Source organism: Mchenga conophoros, linkage group LG20, assembly GCF_057382185.1.
Source record: "Mchenga conophoros isolate Kocher_MC1m ecotype Shallow Benthic linkage group LG20, M_conophoros_male_GT1.1, whole genome shotgun sequence".
In the NCBI taxonomy this organism is placed as follows: domain Eukaryota; kingdom Metazoa; phylum Chordata; class Actinopteri; order Cichliformes; family Cichlidae; genus Mchenga; species Mchenga conophoros.
This window is the reverse complement of record NC_140545.1, coordinates 31,175,068-31,197,040: the sequence shown is the minus strand read 5'-3', so window position 1 is coordinate 31,197,040 and position 21,973 is coordinate 31,175,068. Positions and strand designations below refer to the sequence as shown.

General features: G+C 38.2%; 3 protein-coding genes across 5 annotated transcripts in view; 1 reads left to right on the top strand and 2 right to left on the bottom strand.

The window, feature by feature from the left end:
- syt6a (synaptotagmin VIa) overlaps positions 1–21,973 on the bottom strand; it is a 96,291-nt gene that overhangs the window by 62,535 nt on the left and 11,783 nt on the right. The gene's annotated exons all lie outside the window — the stretch shown is intronic.
- LOC146551146 (uncharacterized) lies at positions 38–1,637 on the top strand (the record flags this gene model as incomplete). Its single annotated transcript, XM_085259710.1, has 2 exons — positions 38–145; positions 709–1,637. Coding segments are annotated over 2 exons (546 nt in total), but the record flags the coding sequence as incomplete, so codon positions are not given.
- Positions 605–8,760, bottom strand: LOC146551145 (uncharacterized). Of its 3 annotated transcripts, XM_085260373.1 has the most exons (14): positions 6,321–8,760; positions 5,850–5,957; positions 5,443–5,480; positions 5,057–5,141; positions 4,867–4,957; positions 4,638–4,726; positions 4,430–4,557; positions 4,284–4,335; positions 3,347–3,444; positions 3,109–3,245; positions 2,960–3,025; positions 2,726–2,772; positions 2,412–2,560; positions 605–1,693 (listed from the first exon to the last, which is right to left on the bottom strand). In XM_085260373.1, the coding sequence occupies exons 3-14, from the start codon at positions 5,465–5,467 to the stop codon at positions 1,371–1,373; spliced, it is 1,290 nt and encodes a 429-aa protein (XP_085116499.1). In that variant the 5' UTR covers positions 5,468–5,480; positions 5,850–5,957; positions 6,321–8,760; the 3' UTR covers positions 605–1,370. The 3 variants fall into 3 exon arrangements, with proteins under 3 accessions (XP_085116499.1, XP_085116497.1, XP_085116498.1); XM_085260371.1 differs by having other exon boundaries at positions 5,443–5,957; XM_085260372.1 differs by having other exon boundaries at positions 3,350–3,444; positions 5,443–5,957.

The following is a 21,973-nucleotide window of genomic DNA, read 5'->3' as shown; positions in this document are numbered from 1 at the left end:
TGCATTGTTTTATTAATATTATATATTGTCTTGATAGCTTGAAGGGGATGATGCCGGTTTCATATCACTGGACTTATCCATGGCAGTAGAGTACATCCATGCACAGAGAATCATTCACCAGGATATAAAGCCAGCAAATGTCATGGTAAGCCATATTGTATTTTTCTTTTTCTCCACTTTGTTTTTGAAGATCAAAATAAAAATAGTATATTATTTATTTAACTTTATTCTCTTCAGTCTATTAAACACTACATTTGAACAATGAGAAACTTTTCTGGCATATTCATATAAAGGATTTTTTTTTTAAAGTAAGAAGCCTTACATTGTTTCTTTAATAGTCCAATTTTTCTTTAATATGTTGGTTCTTGCACACCTACAAAATTCCCAAACATGTTGTAAGTTTAGGCTTTACAAACTGAAAGTTTCTATTATTTTATTAGTCTGTACCACTTGCTTAAGTGGAATGGGGATTAAAAAATGCACAGGACTATAAAACCAGGTTGGATCATTAACCAATCTGTTAATTTTAATGTTGGGTATAATAAACAATCTCAGAATAAATCTGCAGTGATTGGGTGATCTGGGTGCTAAAAGCTTTGAGGGTTTTTTTTTTCCCCAATTATGAGCTGTGGTCTTTGGAATGACATTTTTGATAACATTTGTGAAATTTTAGACAACCTGGTAAGTTCTCATATGTATACCTTATAGGTTCACCACCCTTCTAAGAAGGCAGTCCTGACAGACTGGGGCATGGCAAACATAAGAGACACTGTGATGCTTCGTCAAGGGAGTAAGTTCACTGCCCAGGCTACTGGTCCAGCTGGTGGCACATATCTTTACATGGCCCCTGAATGCATACTGATGTTTGAAGAGGCCTCGTTCCAGACAGACATGTGGTCCCTCGGAGCCACATATCTGGAGATCCTGACGGGTTCCGCTCCGTGGATGGTTAAAAAACAAAGAGAACTGGCTGCACTAATGGCCACCAAAACCCCACCACATGCCCTATCACATCTCAGTGACAAAAACAGTTTTCTTGGTGGTTTGGTGAGCTATGACCCAGACTCAAGGCCTTCCGCATCTGATGTTGTTAAGTTTCTCAAGTCAGGCCTTGATCTTACGAGCCGATATGGCTACAAGTGGTAATGTTGCTACAGTCTGCAGTTCAAAAGTCTTTCAATGTGAATTATGTTCTACATTATTGTTAACAAAAGTTGTGGTAAATGAAACACTGAATCATTATGAAAGATGGCACCTTGTCAATTGTATTTCAACATTTTATTGTACATTTTGTTGGTCAGACAGTTTTCAAATTACCTGTTGATTTTAAACAAGGATAAATAAATGTTAACAAACACTGTTGTATGATTTTATTGGTCATTGGAAATGTTTACTGGTGCACCTTCCATCCTCTCTCTCTTCAGAAAGATGTATATGTCATTTGCCTCGGCAAACGTAGAAAGTGTAGGAACTGCATTTCTGTTCATGGCAGTTGTGAGCTCTTGGACTAGCATGAGGTATGCAGCAAGGCAACCATCAGGTGTGCAGGGAAACTGGCTGTTTTCTAAAATGTTCTGGCACATGTCTCTGAATTCCTGGTTTGCTACCAGTGAAGGCTCTTCCCTCTCACAGATTAATTGCTTGGCATAGTCTAAAAAGTCTGGGTCAACAATGTGCAGCACATTGCCATATCCTGCGAATGAAAGACAATATTGAAAAGATGTTCACTTTGAATGTTAAAAATAAATGAATAATGACAAAGCTGTTCTAGAACCTGTATAAGAAGCAGTCAGTGTTTACAGATGTTATTACAGAAACTTAAAGATGGAAATATCACTCAAACATTTAGATAAATTTTTAGTTAAAGGTGTCAATATGAAGCCATTTTAGTATTGACAGTAGAAATTCAGAAATCTCTTATTGTACTACAAGTAGGCTTCTTCGGAAGACACAAAAGAGAAAGCACATTATAACAGTTTTACGCTCATTACACTGGCTTCCAGTATATTTTAGAAAATTCATTTTAAAATTTTAGTAATGACTTTCAATGCTCCGAATCGTGAAGCTCCTGCCTTAATTTCTGATCTTATAGAACCCCACGCTCCCTCTCCCAGCCTGTGATCATCTAATCAATGGCTGTTAGTAGTCCCACCAGAAGACCAGAGGCAAGAGATCTTCCAAAGCGGTGGCTCCCAGGTCATGGAATGCTCTGCCTCCATCATTACGTTTCCTTGATTGCATTTATTCTGTATGTTCGATTGTGCTGTTTTATGTTTATCTGTTTTATATTATTGTGAAGCCACTTTGTGGTTTTTATCCTGTGAAGAGTGCTATATCAAAGTAAAAGTAAACTAATGAAAGTTAAAAAACAAACAAAAAAATAAAACCCCACAGGCTTTCAAATGACATACCAGGAGGTGGTGAGGTAAACAGAAGGTCGGGTTTCCCAAATGGACCAGGTGCATTGCGTTGCTTGCGGATGTCATGGGTGTTCCAAACTGTTTGCTCCGTTTTTAAGTCTCTTTGAAGCAGTGGCAAGTGTGAGTACTGCAAGCAGTTGCTATGAAAAAGGAGAATTAAAAAATTAATATGTTCATCTGCTTCTTTGAGGTAGAATAAGTAAAAGCTAAATTTTAATCAGTACTCAAAAAACAAAGGCATTCCTAGACCACATACTTTCATACTGCTGCTTGATTATTTTTCATGTCTAAAAATATTGACTTACATGTGCACAGGATTGTCCAGTTCAAGGATCCCAGACTCCATCATGGCCTACGCATGTTGTTTTGAAAAAGACATAAGTTGTGAAGGTGAGAATTTCATTAGTGAAAAGGTACAGATGTACATAAACACAGATTCTGGCCTTGTGTTTTCAGATAAACTAATCCATCGTATGTTTAACGAAATTTGGATGGCTACTCTTTGTTAATAGGTTTTACAGGTGAAAGATTTGCTTTACCTCAAATGTTGTCAGCCATTTCTTAATCCATGTCCGCTTTAAAATACTGTTGAAACATTCAGCTCTCTAAACAACAGAAACATGACATTATCAGTTTTGTTGTCAGGTTGTTACTTTAGAAATAGTCATTTACCAGCTTAAAGACATACCTGGTTGTGCACTGATGTCCCCATTCTGAAGCACCTCCATGCCTGATTCCCAAGATCTCGCATGTGAAATGCCATCTGCATTTGACCCACAACAAGGTTCTCCTTTCCTCTGTCCCCCCGAATCATTTGAGGACAGCCTAAAGACACAAACTGAAGATAATTAGTGAATGATGAAAAAATAAATTTATTAACAAAATGTAATCTTTTTTAACCCCCCATTTTTTAGTATATTGCATACCACCCTGTTCTTGAACAGCCTCAAAGAAGTATCTGGCCACAAAGTTTTGCTTGCGGTTGGATGTGCCCACCTTTAGCCATAGAACCTTCCTGGAAAATCTGAAAAGAAAGAAACAGAAAAGTGGCCACTTGTACATATGATTTAATCATGTTTTGGCACTATGTTTGGTTTTTGTTACATTCCCCAAGAGTATGCTGGTTTTCCATTGTATTATGTCTAGGCGTTGTTTCTGGTTCCTCCGACCATTTTGACTGCCATAGTTGTGTAGGCTTACATGCCTTTGGAATTGAATGTGACTCTTGACTGTGTTCAGACTGACGCGAGGGGAGAGCTGCCTTTTGTTTTGTAATCCCTTGTATTCTCCTGTTTATGTGTTGGTTAGGTAGGTTATCGTAAATTGTACATTTTATTTTCTTTGGAGTTAAATTCTGTTTACTTTATATCAGGGATGTTTTGTTTGTTGTGTTGGTCTTGGCCCTCCCTGAAATTAACTGCCAGTCTGAAATGGAACTTTAAGACTAGCAGGAAATAAGCCTTTTAAAAACCGCCATCTTGAATCCTCCTTCACTATTCATACTTTATCTTGGTCCCTTAGACCAGGCTTGGCCAAATCCAGACCTCGAGGGCCAGTGTCCTGCATGTTTTAGATATCACCCTGGGTAAACACACTTGAATAAAATGATTAGTTCATTACCAGGCCTCTGGAGAACTACAAAACATGTTGTGAGGGTAATTTAGCCATTTGAATCAGCTGTGGATCAAGGACACATCTAAAACCTGCAGGACACCGGCCCTCGAGGCCTGGACTTGCCCATCCCTGCCCTAGACTACTCAGGAGAGATAACACCTCAGTTTACCGCACATCCTTATCTTGAAGCAACTTTGTACTATCACTGAATATAATAAATTAAGTAGCGAATGCCATATTCAAACCTACCCATCAATCCCCAAATGTATCCACATTCCAAAGAACTTCAGTTTATCATTGCCTATATGAAACAACAAATAATAATTACAATTTGTTTCAACAGAAGTACCATCAAAACATGTTTGGAAGGTTAATTGAAAAGATAAAATAAATACCATCAATGTGCCGTGTGTCATTTGGACCACGGCTGATGTAATTCCGACGGGGAATTTTCTTCTTTCCAGGAGATCTCCTCTGAAGACCACTTGCATCCATATACCTCATTATATTAGCAACATCGTCTCTACAGTAACAATAGATTTTACTCTGAGCTCAACAGTAAAACAAGAGAACACTTGATCATATACACACTATTTAACCAACCTGTAACAAGGCCGCACTCCTCTGACATCCCTTACCCGCTTTACCATTGCCCTGATTCCTTGTTCAGGAGACCACTGTTTCATCTCACTCTAAAAAACAAACAAACAGACAATTGAATGTTTGTTTTTTTTAAATCACTACAGAAAATAACATTTATTGTTTCTACAATAGCTCATGACACAGACTTCAGGAAAATATATATTTTTTGCACTGATGTTTTAACGCTTACCTCCACAGCTTTGTGGATTTCAGTAAAAGGTCGTTGGGGGCATCTTCGCTTCAACCCTAGAAGTTTTAAAACTCGTCTCAGATGCCTCTCACTGTTAAAAGACAACACAGACTTACATTATATTAAATGCAAACTGCATGTTTTGTCATTTTAGAGAGTTGTCACGGAAACTGTTGAAATGCAGACTTACCTTATTTTATGCCCATATGAATTCAGTGCACAGCTGATTTCCTTTTGTTTTAAGCCTTTGTTGAACAATGTTATTATCATCATATCTTGAAAGGTTAAGTGTAACAACAACAGTCTAATTGATCACCCACCTCTTACACTGAACATAAGTAATTAACCAGTAAAGTACTAAATCTTTTTATGTGGCAATTACACTAAAAGCATCGTCTATTCAGTGCCCACAAATAAAACATGTGTAGCAAAAAATACACTTCTTTGATATGAAAGAGGTGAACAGTAGTTAATAAATAAGTTGTACTTTAGTCATTTATTTTTAATGCTCTTTTTTTAATAAAAAAAAAAAAAGTATTTTTGGTACAGTCATGGGAACCAGCCAGAGTCGGATACTCCTTTCATCATCGTCAGATGACATATTGCAGCAAAGTCTAAAAACAACAACAGAAAAAAACATATCGGGATCAAAAAATATCCCGACAGTAGCAATATAGAAAAGAGAAATAAAGAAAAAGAGCGACAGAAAGGATGCAGGCTGCTCGTGAGCTTTCAGCTTGTCCATTTGCTGAAATGTATACAAAACAATTACTGAACAGTTTAATTGGACTATTAAAGAAACAATGCAAGGCTTCTTACTTTTAAAAAAAAAATCCTTTATATGAATATGCCAGAAAAGTTTCTCATTGTTCAAATGTAGTGTTTAATAGACTGAAGAGAATAAAGTTAAATAAATAATATACTATTTTTATTTTGATCTTCAAAAACAAAGTGGAGAAAAAGAAAAATACAATATGGCTTACCATGACATTTGCTGGCTTTATATCCTGGTGAATGATTCTCTGTGCATGGATGTACTCTACTGCCATGGATAAGTCCAGTGATATGAAACCGGCATCATCCCCTTCAAGCTATCAAGACAATATATAATATTAATAAAACAATGCATAGCCAGGTGTGACAATCTAACATGTCTACCACTGGAAATGTATTACTTCAAATAGGATTAGTATTCAAATGCAACTGCTCGTAAGCTTTCAGCTTGTCCATTTGCTGAAATGTATACAAAACAATTACTGAACAGTTTAAATTTGAATCACGTTTCACCACTGTCGCTAGCTAGAATGAATTAGCCAGACAAAAATAGTACTGATTTGGTTTCGTACAAAACTGGCTTTCCGTCTCTGATATGTAACTTTCACAACATAACTGCAACTTAATATAACACAACTGTGGCAAAAATATGAACAAAAGGGAGAAAAAGTTAAACTTACCTTGTGTCGTTAGGAGCCTGAACCACGGTAAAACTCCGGTGAGGTCAATGACCTTACGCTCTCCCACGGTCACACGTTGATGACATATTTGGAAATCAATTCGGGTGGGACATGACAACAGCGCCACCTGCAGGAAGATTTTCTCTCTGGTACCTTGTGTTCTGACACCTGACAACTTTTTTTCTGACACCTGACAATTTTTTTTCTGACACCTGACAACTTTTTTTCTGACACCTGACAATTTTTTTTCTGACACCTGACAACTTTTTTTCTGACACCTGACAACTTTTTTTCTGATACCTGACTTTTTTTTTTTTGACAACTGACACCTGACAATTTTTTTTCTGACACCTGACAACTTTTTTTCTGACACCTGACAATTTTTTTTCTGATACCTGACTTTTTTTTTTTTGACAACTGACACCTGACAATTTTTTTTCTGACACCTGACAATTTTTTGTCTGATACCTGACTTTTTTTTTTTTGACAACTGACACCTGACAATTTTTTGTCTGATACCTGACTTTTTTTTTTTTGACAACTGACACCTGACAATTTTTTTTCTGATACCTGACTTTTTTTTTTTTTGACAACTGACACCTGACAATTTTTTTTCTGACACCTGACAATTTTTTTTCTGATACCTGACAATTTTTTTTTTGACAACTGACACCTGACAATTTTTTGTCTGATACCTGACGATGTCCTAAAATGTACACCGTACTACGATATGGATTTAATAGCATCACATAGTTGCTGGAGATTTGTTGCTGCACATCCATAATGTGAATCTACTGTTCCCCCACATGACCTTTGAGGCATTTTGAGTACAGTAATCATGGTCAAGGAACCAGTTTGAGATCATCTGAGTGACATGGTGTGTTATCTTGCTGGAAGCAGCCATCAGAAGATTGTGCACAGAGATGGGCATGGTCAACAACAACACTGCGGTAGACTGCTGTGTTTAAATCATGCTCAGTTGATGCTAAGAGACCCAAAGTATATAAGAAATGATTCCCCACACCATTACATCACCAACAGTAGCCTGGACCATTGATATAAGGCATGCTTCCATGTTGTTTACACCAAATCTGACCCTACCATCCAGTGCTGCAGAAGAATTAAGACTCATCAGACCAAGCAATGTTTTCCAATCTTCTAGTGTCGAAATTTGGTGATACTGTGTGAATTGTAGCATCAGTTTCCTGTTCATAGCTGACAGGAGTAGCACCCGGTGTGGTCTTCTGTTGCTCTACCTGATCTGGCTAAAGGTTCATTCAGTGATGTTCTTCTTCATATATCAGATATTCTCCAATGATCTCGAGCATCAACAAGGCCTTTTAACTCAGAAAGCTGTTGCTCACCAAATATTTTCTCTTTTTCAGACCATTCTCTGTTATAGATCGTTGTGTTTGAAAATCACAATAGATCAGCGGTTTCTGAAGTACTACGACTGACACGAGTGGCACCAACAACCATGCCACAGTCAAAGTAGGTCTTTTCCCCACTCTGATGCTCAAATGGGACTTCAGCAGATCTTGAGCATGTTAACAAGCTGAAATGCACAGATTTGATGCTATATGATGCTGATTAGATATTTTATTAACAAGTAGTTGAACAGGGGAACCTAACAAAGTTCTAAACTGAACTTGCTAAACTAGGTTCAGGGAGGAAGTTGATGCAGACGAGTGACTTAACTGTTTGCTGTTTAAAAACAAACATCAGTCTGTCACTCTCTCACATTTTTAGAAGTCTAATCATAACAACAAAGACTCTCTGTTTCAATCGGAAACCATACAAATTGGGTGGATTTTACGTGATGCACCTGAATGCATGAGCATTCAATGTCAGGTAGAGAGTCGTGAACCACGGAACATCAGTCTGGGTTATTTGTCTATCTGCAATCTGAGAAAGCAGATCAGTATTGGCAAACTTTTCATATAAATGATTTAATTTTCTTTATTTACTATTTAATTTGGATTTGCTTGATTTTGGAACTAAATGAATGCTTTTTGCACACTGAGCCACAATCTTTACGAACAGAGAGAATCGTTTCTCCTCCAAAGCCGCCTCATTTAATTCTCTCAACACATTTACTTGCCTCTCATAGAATCGTAGCATAGCCTAAATATTCTCTTGGGGGAAGCTCTTGTGGCTCATTCACCTCTTTACCTCTCTCTTCATCCTGAAAATGTCAGAGTGCCCTGGTACAGTGTGCTCTGTTTTAAAGAGGACATAGCAGTGATCCTATTGGTCCACCTCCATTTTTTTCACCATGCAAGTTTTAGTTCTTAACACAATTTAACTGAATATCTGACAGCAGTTTGTGTATTTGTGGAATTGCATAACAAAACAGCCTTTAATCCCTGTTTGCAAACCCATCAGCAGACCCCTCTTTAAATTGTAATAAGCAGATGCGGATTTGCTCAATTTAGACATACTACAGCCCCACAAGTCAGACTTAGACAAAGTTTATAGGTGTAGAACTTCTTATTTTTTTATTTGCCTTAAATCTTTTCAATTTCCTGAGAATCCAATCTGGTTTGTGACACATGTGGATAAACGTTTAAGGAGGATTTATGTGACCCCAGTGCTTCTGGTGGATGAAGAAGGGCCTGAATACATACATAACTTCAAAAAACTGCTCAGACGTATCAGTCCAAGGTCAATCCTCATTTGGGATGCGCTCAGCACATTCTTTCTTCAAATAAACCATGAATCAAAAGCCTCCTGTCCTCTTAGGTCTCACAGATACACTGGATTTACTTATGGCCAAAAGCCCAAAAAATCTAAGTAGAGTTCAAAGGGAAGTAGGTTCAGGCTGGAGAACTGGGCTCTCCAGGGTCTGATCCTTCTGAAATAAAATTAAAATCCCCTCTGGTGTTTAATTCAGCCAGCCCTGTGAAATGATTTATGCGTCAGCAGGGAAGACCTAAAACTCTGTGTTAACATGAAAAATGCTAGAAGACGGGCTAAACAAGAGATGTTAGCAGAGTTGCATTCATGATGTGCAGGCAAGAGTGGAGAAAAGGAAAGAGCATGCAGAGGATTGGACATGCACCACTGCCTCAGTGAGAGTAAGGACAAAAATCATCATGTTATTTTCTCTGTCATACAGTGCCTACTTAAAAGATGTCATTGTTATAGAAGGATAGATTACAGTGTGTAGTTGTGTATTATAAGTGATAAGTACTGCTTACCTCCCAAATATACAGTTCATCACCAAAACTACAGTAGAAAGATCTCAAACTGTCAGCATTCCCATTGAAAACTCTGAAATCAATTTTTTACACTGGAAAAAAATATCATGTTTCTCCAGAGCTGATTTGTACTTGCTAAAACAATGTTAAATGCAGGTTTCCTTCTGAAAACACAGAGACTGTCAAAACAGAACCGATGGCATCCCAGTGAAAATACAGCCATGGATGTGTAGTTTAGTTTAGTTTAGAAAGAAGGTGAGAATATTGTGTTGATTTTGTTTGTGTGTGTGTTTTTTTTGGTTGTTTTTTTATTTGCTTATTTGCTTTTTATTTATTTACAAATCCAAATAAACAAGCGCACAGAAGCTTAACATACAGATAAACCAGATCTGCCGATGCCACGGCTAGTAGGAAGAATTCACCTAGTTTTTTTATTTTTTAAGAATCCTGACATAGAAACATAATAATAATACATACAGAGAAAAAAGAAACAGTCATATGACCCCTTATGAGCAAGCACTCCACAGTGGGAAGAAAAAACTCCCTTTTAACAGGAAGAAACCTCCGGCAGAACCAGGCTCAGGGAGGGGAGGGGCCATCTGCTGGGACCGGTTGGGGTCCCAGCAGATGAAGGAAGACAGGATAAGACATGCAGTCAGCAAGCTAGACATGCATCTACCTTGCTGCTCTACTAGTTACATATCTCAATTGCTAAAGTAATGTTCAAGTAATCTATAAGTAATTATCTTTTGTCAACAGTGGTTACAGCTGGAATTTGTGTAACTGGGTGATAACAGGTCAGAAACTGAGGGTAATAATGTGAAAACAAACACAGAATAACGTTGTTGACATGAAGTGGAATTAATTCCTGCATTATTAAACAGGAATTTCCATATATGTTCAAAACATCAGCCAATATTACCTTATTATTATGACATAACTACTACAAATTAGTATATAAATCATATTGAGAATAATATATATATATATATATATATATATTAATTATATAATTACTAATTATATTATTACTAATTGCTCATTAGGAATTAGTAGTTTCTTTTTACATTATTACCCCAAATTTCTGACCTGTTATTACCCAAATACATATATTTCAATGTAAGATTATTCAGCTATTATTATTAATTAAAAGTTAATAACTTACTATTTCTGTATAACCTCCTTCTTCCTATCTCATTGCCCTGCTATTGCTATGTTATTACTGAGCTGTAATAGAAAGTTCTACTAAATATTCACAGTTTGATTTCACATTCCCCAGGGATCAATGAATAGCTGATGAACATGCTGACCTATGAGGACCTTTTTTTTTCTCAAATGTACCCTTTAAGTCTTTACAAGGCTCTTTATGAAAATTAAATCATCTTGGATCATTTAATAAGTCGGCCTAAGTTACAGTTTTCAACCAGCTCATTAGCTTAATTAGCCAAGTAGATGTCACTGATCAAATTCTGACCCTAAAATTAAAACACATAGAAATTATTTTGACAGCACTCAGTTATGCAATGCAACACTCGTAATATTGCAAAGCAGAACCAAGAAAAAGACACATCTCAGCTAAACCTTTCTCAAAATTATTAATATCTTTGTTTCATAAGTCTGCCATTATTATTGCTGTAAATTGCAATGTGTGACAAAAAGGAATAGAACAGTTGACAAAGGTTTGTGGAACAACCTGCCAGCTGAAGAGTACCCAAAGGCAGAGGTGGGACCAAGTCATTGTTTTGCAAGTCTCAAGTAAGTCTCAAGTCTTTATCCTCAAGTCTCAAGTCAAGTCTCAAGTAATGTCAGGCAAGTCAGAGTCGAGTCTCAAGTCACTGGTGTAAAAGTCCGAGTCAAGTCACAAGTCTGAAACTTTGAATTTCAAGTCCTTTCCAATCTTTAAAAAAAAAGAAAAAAGAAAAAAGCATGTTGCAGTTATATGCTAAATGTAAATATTAGACCATGTAATTTTAAAATCTGTGTTTTTCTCAACACATGACAAAATAGTGAACTTAGAAAATATACACAAATTGTGAAATTGCACCTCTTTAAAATGCAGCTCAATTAAACCTAGCTCCAAGAATAATTTTCACCGACAGTTCTGAGATAAGCTGCATGTTATTCTTGGATGCGGTTGTAGGACCGGCTTTAAAATCGCATGACAAAAATATCATACATATAAAAAAAAACTGCATCACCAACGTAGCCTGGACAACATTTGCTAGTTAGATGAAGTCAGCTATCTCATCGTAGCATATTTATATGCATATTTATAATCATACGCTTCTTGGAGTGAGTGCATACACTCATGAAGTTTAGTAACTTCAGGTCACTGCAACAAGCCCAGGTACAGTTTACCGACGGATGGGTGCAGGACCTTGAAATGCACCGTGTAGAACGAAAGACCATCGTACGTATCATAAGTTTACCAGTCTCACAAATCGTCATCATAAATACACATTCCTTAACCGTTTATTAATAGGACCTTTGAGCTCAACGGTAATTAATTAGTAGTGGAAATAATTTCTGGTACGCGTTACAGAAATGTAGCAGTGACAATAATATTGTATGTTGTAATCGCACTGGGCAATTAGTGATACAAAAAACCTGTTTTATCCTGTGAATAAAAGTATATGTTTTTGTCAGTGTACCATAATAACAGAAGCGAAACGCAATATTGTGTCAGGACAATTTACTATTTATGCACAATAAATAAAGGAGCATAGCGCGACCATTTCTGTTCAGCGCCAGACTTGCTTGTAACCTATATCACCAATTATGTTATGAAAATGACGCATTAACTACAACAGCAGACTGACCTTTGTGGAAATGCTTGGAGCAGACTAACCTGTGAGCTGGAGTGTTCTGGGACGTTATATTTGATCTTTGAATGGCTGCAATCCAGGCCATCCGTCGCGTCTTTGTTACTTCGGAAACATGGCTTGAACAATTTCTCCTCAACGACGTAATCCGATAACAACCGATCTCTTTACCCGTCGGCTTCCCGTGGCTGTCATGCGACCGGCTATTGCAGTTAATAATACAACAGCTTCTTGACATTTTTGTGTTTCTTTTTATCGCTGTATAACTGATTTTAATTGAAAGCCTGCGTGCGCTACTACCGCTTGCCACGAGTTCCCAGAATCCTTTGCGGTTCTACCCGTGAATGACGTCACATTTTCAATCTCTATATAATATGCATGTTAAATTTTATATTTGGGGTAAAATATCAAGTCTTTTCAAGTAAACCGGTTCAAGTCCAATTCAAGTCCCAAGTCATTGGTATAAAAGTCCAAGTCAAGTCACAAGTCTTAGAACATTTTTTCAAGTCAAGTCTAAAGTCATAAAATTAATGACTCGAGTCTGACTCGAGTCCAAGTCATGTGACTCGAGTCCACACCTCTGCCCAAAGGTATAAAGGAATCAGTGCTTAGTACTAAAGCTGATAAAGGTTAAGCACCGAGGCTCTTTGCAGAGTCGCAGAGGGAAATATTGCTCCCCGATCAAGTCAGGAGAGGCAGTATTTCAAGACTTCTCCTTCTAGTTGTCTGAGGAGTCCATGGAGACTCTGTATTTCCTTCCTTACTGACTTACTCCACTCTGAATGCAGGGCAGCTCCTCAGCTCTGACACTTTCTGTCTTCAGTCTTTCTCAAAATACCGCCAAGACTTTATCTGCACGTATACCTCCATATTTAATGTGTAATCTTTGCATTGTATTACATGATGAACACAACCTCATTAACATGCAGAGCCTGTTGGTACGCAGAGCCCACTCGCTGTGATGGATATTTTTAGAGAGCAGTGGACCCACAGTGGATTTACGTGAAGAGTATCCTTGAAAAGGCGATTCAGTCACTGTCAGCGCTATGATAATGTTAGAGAAAAAAAAACTTGTCCCCACTTTGAAAAATCTGCTACAAGCTGAACTGTAGACTGTGTTAAACTTGTTGATGACTTTAGTACCGTCACAAGTAATCAATCACATCGTTTTTGCTGTGAACTACTGAATGTTTTAATCAGCCAAATTCAAAGTACTGCAAAGGTAAAGACTCTTCACTGCTATATCACCACCAGAGCCAAACATGGCACACACTGAACCAACAGTAAGACTGGGTTTTTTCCACTGGTAAACAACAAGCTGCCAAGTAGAGGGAGGGAAACAGAATCTGTGCAAATGTGCAAATGTGTCTGGGATTTTCTAAAGGAACAATAAAACACGGCTAATAATTAACAGCAGCAGATTGCTTGTTTGAGGCTAAATAACTTATTTAATTGAACTTGCAAGACTAATGAGTTTTGTTGCAACAAACCAATCTAAGCATTTTATGAAGTTACTTTCTAATGTGTTACCTGTACATTAGGAACAACAGGGCCAGTAAAATATGGCAAAAATATAGCACTGCAAAGGCTTTTACATTATGCCACATTAAGAGCAGAAGATTGCTTGTTTGAAACTAAATAATTTATTTGTTAACTTGTAAGACTAATGGCTTTTGTTGCAACAAAGTAATCCAAGTATTTTATAAAGTTACTTTTTAATGTAGTTTCATGAAATGCTGCAACACTGGAAATGGATCCACAGAAAGCAGCCTGCTCAAAAGCTGAAATGCTGCATTTATATGTAAGCGATGATCATTTCCTGTGGTGAACCCAATATTCACTCACTAGTTCCCTTCATTTCTGTTTTTTAACATCTTTAACTCTTTTGTTTTGGATCAGTGTTTCACTTTTAGAAACCCAATTTCCAATCCTGCTCTAAACCAAGTGTCAAACTAATGACCTTAAGCATACGCTTAAACACCCAAATCCCAATGGCAAGTACTGGTTATTCATTCTGCTATTTAAGATTGCTTTTCTCTTTTTATGCAGAAACCAGCAATTCATAAGATTGCATGACACAAGTGATCATTCCCTGTCATTTGAAAGTCAGATTTCATGTAGGTTACTGGTGGTGCAGTGGTTAGCACAAGTGCCTCACAGCAAAAGTGCGACATGTTTTAGCCAACCAGCATCGGCCAGCTGGGGCCTTTCTCTTTTCAGTTTGTTCTTTCCAAGTGCTCTAGTCCAGTGACACAAATGTGAGGTTAAGTTTAAATGCTGCAAAAATGGGTGATTGCACTGTGTATTAGCTTCATGATGAACCGGTGGCATATCCTCTTGCCCCCTTTAGAGCTGGTAAAGGCTCCAACCTCTCCCACTACACTGAATCGGATAAGCAGTTCAGAAAATGAATGGATGGTTTGATGTAGGTTAATGATAACTGCATCCCAGTAATTTAAAACTCCCATCCCATAGAGGTGGTGAGGAAAGATTTATTTTATGTATAGTAATTGGAAAGGATTGTCATCTGATGGCATAAGGAGTGATGGGACTGTTAAAGATGGAAGTTGAATTAGCAGTTTGTGTTTAGTTTGTTGTTTTAGTGCACATGTGATATTATTTTCAGTGTTTCTCTGACTGAGAGTTGTGTATGTTTAGCTAGTAATGGACCACCATGACTGAAGCTGCCGTTGCAATTAAAGACCTGTGATGAGTGGGCCAATAATTCAAGCGCCCGTATCTGTGCCTGCTGGGTGTGTGTATAAACAAATGTGTCTGCTAACACACACACCGTATCAGCTTTATGTGTCTATTATTAATGCAATGCGACAGAGCAAAACAAGCCAATCTGAAGCAATAACAAACAAAATGAAAGCAAATGACAATGTGTAAAAACTAAAAAAAACAAGCATTAGACAGGACAGAAGACATTGATATCAGCAGTGAAGTGTTTACAAAACAGTTGGCATAAATATGCTATGTCGTTATCTGTGAAGAAAAGAAGGGAAAACAGAATTGTAGTCAGTTTGGTGAGTTTATAAGTAGGATGTTTGAGTACTGAAGGCAGCATGAGGGGATTTACTGGCTTTGCTGTGTGGTCTGCGGGCACTTTGGCACAGCATAAAAAGCATCAGTGTGCTTATATACAAGAAGATTTATCTTCAGCGTTATTCATCCGATCATCAAAAAACAAAACGAAACCCTGTCTTTTAAAATTTGTTTCTTCGAATCAGGTTGTGGTTTAATTTTTTAAAAGACTCAAAAGATCATTGTTGGAAGGACTGCTGAGTAGAATTTCCCTTACATACCCTCAGATATACCTGCCATTTCTGCTACACTGAAGCGAGTATGATGTGATGTGATATGGATCCAGCAGTACAAACGCTGGTTTGCGCCGCAGGCTCCAAACCTTGACAATTCCCTCCGGCCTTGCTGTTACATTTAAATGACATGGTGTGTCGCAGTCTCATGTAGATGAATCTGCGTCCATGTGACAGACATCACATGTTACTGTCAGGGGTAATGCTTAATAATGATGCTCTACGCTAGTAATGCTCATCTTCCGTCTTCATCAGACTTAGCTCATTGAATGCATCAGTGAGCGTGTTTGGTCAGTAACAGCCAGTGACGTGTGATTAGTTACCACACTGGTGACACAGGCCGCCGCTTCACCGTCATGTCACACACGTGCGGTACGTTCCCAGCATATCTAATGCTGTTCTTAATTACACACTTGGCTGGGAATTAGCTTGTCATAGAAGGGGTTATGCTCTACCGGGGGGAAAATTACCATCTGTAAAATATATTTACAGAGTGAAATTTCCATAAATGACCCCCAGGTCATCACTGATAGCTTGTAAAATCAGGTGTCTCACTTCTGTAATACTCAACACTTTTAACCTGTTTCATATTACAACACTGGTATACTTAATTGTTATCTAAGAGAGAATAATTAATATAATATTACCAGTGTCCATGTAATCAACTATTTTATAGACATATATCTATGACACCTTTCATGTCACAGGGACACAGACTATGGCCATAGTCAGTGTCCCTGTGACATGAGAGATGTGATGGCAGAAATGAAGGGCCCTGTATCCTTTTTTACTTTACACCAGTTGATTAGTGCAGTATCTTTATAGTGCAAGCTATGAATAAATCTGGGAATAAATACTGTGAATCTTCAACTTGAAGGTGACAACTAAGCAAAGCAACTGACTAAAGTGGATGAGGAAAGACTCTTTATGGGGTTACACCCCATTTCAGTTGAACACCTCGCAGCACAGCCTTCATTGCATAACAGAATCGGTCTCGAGAAGAGCTGCAAAGCCTGCCTACGTAGTCATACCTCCTCCCATTCCAGGAAATAAACTGTAAGTACTAAATCAACTTACAGCAACTCAAAAATGCTTAAAATCAACAGATCCTCCAAGTATTAGCAATATGTTACTGTAAAAAGAGTCCAAAGGGACCTGGAATGTTTTGGTTGTTCTTCTTTTCAAACCACAGGCCAAGTGACAAGAGCATAAATTAAACAAATCAACAAAGTACTTCTTCAGACTCTTACATCTTTAATCACAGTTTCATTAAAACATCATGTAACAGGTTAAAATTCATCAACTAATCAAGCATATCATTTTAATTTCACAGCTAAAAGCATGACCGAACAGACCAACAATACTGTAGCATGTACAGTAGTAGCACTTGCTGATTAGCACCTTTGGTACTTCAAAAGTACCAACAGCTCTATCAGCAGTTCCAGTTCAGTTACTCAAATTAGGGGATGTTAGGCCTAAGACAGCATGATTAGCTATTACAGACAGTGTCTGCTGACCATCTGTTTTCCGCATATCCAGGGCTGCAGCCTAAGCAGAGGATCCCAAACCTCCTTCGTCCCAGCCACTTCCTCCAGCTTGTCCAGGGGAACACCAAGGCGTTCCCAAGCCAGCCAAAAGATACAGTGGTGTGAAAAACTAATTGCCCCTTTTGTTAAATCATAAATTAACTCTCATTAAAAGTGTTTGGTTTTTTTTGGAAAACTGAGTTCAGCTACACTGAACACACTCAGGCCTGATTACTGGTAGACCTCTTGAATCAAGGAATCACTTAAATAGAATCTGTCTGACAAAGTGAAGCAGGCTAAAAGAACTCAAAAAGCAACACATCATGCCACGAGCTAAAGAAACACCTGAGAAATAAAGATGTCACTGACATCTAAAAGTCTGGAAAGGGTTACAAAGCCATTTCTGAGGTTTTGGGACTGCAGTGAACCACACTGAGAGCCACATACACACATGGAGAAAACTTGGAACAATGACGAGCCTTCCCAGGAGTGACCGGGCGACCAGAATTACTCTAAGAACAAAAGAACCCAGAACAACAAGAGATTTCAAGTAGAAAACCTCTGCTGACCAAAAGGAACACAAAGGCTCATCTCACATTTACCAAAAACCATCTTGATGATACCTCTTCCTCTACAGAAGAGATGTCCACAGAGTCCCACAGGCTGACCTATTTTGAACGTACTTGTAAACATGTAGTTCGTGTTGTACTTTTTAACAGGGCAGTCTTTTCGTAACTGATTGTAAAATCATGACATCGATTTTAGAGTGAGCCTCTTGTGGCCATTTGAGGAACTGCATTGTCACTTACATATTCATTTCTATAAACAGGCATCTGCATATGAATGTACGCAAGTATTAAAGAATATGTTTGCAGGACTGGAAGCTTTTCTTTTTTCTGTATATTGATTCCTGCTGACCAGTCACATTCAAGGAGCCTTTGATTTGATCCATGTAACATGTAGCATTTGAAAAGCATTTTGCTGAAATGCAGTCTCAGTTCACTATTAAATTAGTCTGTGGAAGAAAATGAGAATTGCAGTACATTTTCATCCATTGCTGTTATGTACTGTAAGTATTAGAAGTAGAGTACATCGAGATGAATATACGTTGGCACAGTCAGGCGCACAACAAACCCCAAGAAACAGCACTGGGCTGTGAAATGATTTTTTTTTTACATATGGCTGCACAAGGTAGGCTACTAGTGAAACTGGGATTCATGTTGCCCAAAAAGTAATCGGAGCACCTATAAACCAAAAATACATTTTTTTCATTAGTTTCTTATTCATGAAACAAACAACCTGCATTAGGCTAGATACATTTTTATGACACTTATACTGGGAATGCTTCACTTTACATTAAAAAAGAAAAATTCTTTGCCTAATATTAATATTTGTTTGATGATCTGAAACATGCAAAAGAGAAAAATTAGTGATGAGTGATATTAAGCTTATTTTAAAGGTCTGTATTTTATACTTCTATCTATCCATCCATCCATTCGCTTCCGCTTATCCTTTTCAGGGTCGCGGGGGGCGCTGGAGCCTATCCCAGCTGTCATAGGGCGAGAGGCGGGGTACACCCTGGACAGGTCGCCAGTCTGTCTACTTCTATCTAAAACTTTAAAAATGCATCTCAGAAGTTGGGACTCACCTGTTTGAGCTTCTGTCAGAATTATTTATTTCTCCGAAAAGTTTCCTTTTCTCTATTTGCATTTCCACACATTTGTTATTACCCTGTTTTCTGGGAGAACCTTCCAGCTCTGCCTCAAAACTAATCCATTTCAAGTAATTTTGTCATACAATATAATCTATATGTGGGCATTTCATACTGCATCTGCCAAATAAATGAGTTATGCAGATTTAATGGATGCATGTGTTGATGAATAATGAAACAAGGCCCCTAGAGCATGTGTATCTACTTTGTTATTTGGCTGTACGTCAAAAATTCAATCTGCTGTGTATTCCACTGTATGTTTCGCATAAGACAGATTTTCTTCATGTTTTGGAGGTTTTTCTAAGAACGTGTTACCGCTCTGATCTCCTGCACGTTAGTCTGGTGTTGCTCCACTGATGTAATATGAGAGATAAAAATGCAACAGTTCTGCATGGCTTTTTCACATCTCCACTGTTTCACAGCGAAACCACGGAGCAATTTTCCACCGGTGGACAAGCTGTAAGGTCATCCCATCAATTCTTGTCAGCTTAGGTAACATCATTTCAAGCCATGCAGTGGCTGCTTTGCAGAGGGTGCTAATATAATCACAGGATGAAATGTCACAACCAACCTCAAATTGCAGCTCTATTTCCTCGTTCTGAGAAAAGAAGAAAAAATCGAATTTTATCTACAGTTTAATGAAACATGATCACCCCCCTGTTCAAAAGCCTCATCTTCTGCAAACAGCGTGACCCTGCTTACCCACAAAAAAAGCACACATATAGCTGCACACACTCACATGCTCACAAATCTACATGAGCGCGCACACACAGACAACCTTTTTCGCTGTCTTTGTGTCTTTTGTCATGAGGTTGTTATTCAATTTGTCCTTCCCCCATCTCCCTGATTGTGCTTCTTGTGGGTCATGTTACCTCAGGGGGTTGTTAATGGCAGTATAAGTGAAAACACAAAATATAGGAAGCAGCAGAGATTCCAGGAAATGGGAAAGATACAGTCTGAACGGATGGAGGGCCTACGGCACCATATGTTCTAGGTCTACTGACTAACACTTTTTCAGGCAGCTCACAAACAGGATTTATACAAAAGAGTTTACAAGCTAAAAAAGAAAGAGAAAAAGAAAAAAGATATTCTACACATTGTGTAGTGGATGACTTTACTGACTAATATATAACATGGTGCCCTTCCCCTTTGGCTGAACCTTAAAATAAATCAAAAAAACATCTTCCATCAATGTCATAATACACGATGGCAGAATTCATCACGCTGCTGGCATCATAGTATGATACAATGCTGTGTTGCATGCTCATTACACCCTTGGTTTGTCCCTTAAGCATTTGTATTTAATTTAGTCTCCCATGCATGCAACGTCTATCTAATTAGTGAGTAAAGTTTTAATGTAGTAAACCTCCTCCTCATTACTGTCTCGTTGCCTGTGGGTGGTTACAATTTTAGTAGAGGGAAAAAAAACATCTCACATCCTGCACCCACAGGCAGCAGCTCACACCCTGGTGTTGACTGGACCTCTTCTGGTCAAACATGACACGTGTGAGAACAACAACACTATTTTGGCACTAAGAGATCCATACAACTCAGTTTCCAAACACTAACAGAGTAAGTAAGCAGGGCGAGAGCAGCATTTCAGTGCCATTCAATTTGTGCAGATATGTTTAAAAAAAATCCCTCAATACACACACACAAACAGTTTGAATAGACATCCATCCTCTGCCGCTTATCCGAGTAGCAAGAGCAGCAGTCTATGCAGAGACGCCCAGACCCATTTCTCTCTCTGGGCACTTACTAAGCTCATCCAGGGGAAAAGTAACACTTTTCCAAACCAGCCAAGAGATATCATTTCTCCTGACCCAGGATGCATCCTAATCAGATGCAGGAGTCACCTGCCAGTGTGGAAGAGTAGCAGCTCTACTCTGAGCTTCTCCCACATGAATTTAAAGCTAAAATTTGAGGCTATACTAGTACTTATTTTCCCATCATTTGCTTTAACAGCAGCACTAAGGCACTACAGGGACTTTACAAGACTTCACAACACTGTGAAACCCCAGTGTTCTTAGTCTTCAATGGAACAATTGTAATGTTAATCTTGGTGACAGCAAAGGATTAAAGTCAGCACACGTTGGTCATCTGAAGAATTAGTGGAAGTCTAAAAAGTCTTGAGGTGTGTTTGTGTTTAATATCCTCCAATAATATAAACTTTCCCCCACAGTGTTACTTCTGTGTGGATAAAGTGGAGTAGATTCAGTGCTGGAGTCCAACTCCAGAGAAACAAAACACCCCGAGGCTTCAATATTTCCACCATGTTTTACTGTAGATTTGATTTATTGCAGCATCCTGCTTACCTTCTTGTGACATCTAACTTGGATTCATAAGAACAAAGAACCCTTTTTTCCAGTTCTGAGTTGCTGCTTTGTCCTACCCAAAGTATATACCGACTGCTCGTGTTCTTTATTTAGCAAACTATCTTCCTGTGATGAAGATGTTTTTCTACCCCTCGGTAAGCAAAGCTCGATGTATTGATCTGATGGTGTGCTCACATTTGGTCTGCTTGAATCTCCTTTGGGTACCAGTGAAACAGCATTGGCACGCACCTTGCTGTGTCAACCTTCAGCCTGAGAATAATTTGATGCTGAAAATCCTTGCTTAGAATTCGACCTTTGACACTTTATTGCAATGTTCTGCTGGAAGCTTTAGGATTGATCATAAATATGACACATGACTGAATGGAACATTTTGCTTTTTCCATGCCTGTGAAGGCAAAGCACTACATTTTCTAGCTACCACTCAGGTCAATAAAGACACGTCAAATGCAAATGCTTGCATTTTATTGGTTTACTCAGGTTGTCTATATTCGTTACTCAAAGATCAGACCAGTGTTGAAATCAGCAGTGAAATCCTGTTGAATTCCAAAGCAAGTCAAGACAATTTTTTTTCTCTGTCTATATGCATCTGAGAGAACCAGTTTCAGAATATTCATGTTCTTCCCTTTACCGAATGTTAAAACAATAAAGACCATGACAAAGAAATCACTCTACTTTACAAAGCAACAAATTCTCATATTTCAGACGCTGGAACAATAAAGTGATATCTTATCTGATGTA

Bases quoted from the DNA above. Each gene is read 5' to 3' on its own strand.
- LOC146551145 (XM_085260371.1), bottom strand. From the start codon at position 5,611: ATGGACAAGCTGAAAGCTCACGAGCAGCCTGCATCCTTTCTGTCGCTC. The intron at 4,558-4,637 runs GTTGGTTAAATA...TTGTTACTGTAG, and splicing joins GGAGTGCGGCCTTGTTACAG to AGACGATGTTGCTAATATAA. The intron at 3,246-3,346 runs GTATGCAATATA...TTGTGTCTTTAG, and splicing joins GGCTGTTCAAGAACAGGGTG to GCTGTCCTCAAATGATTCGG.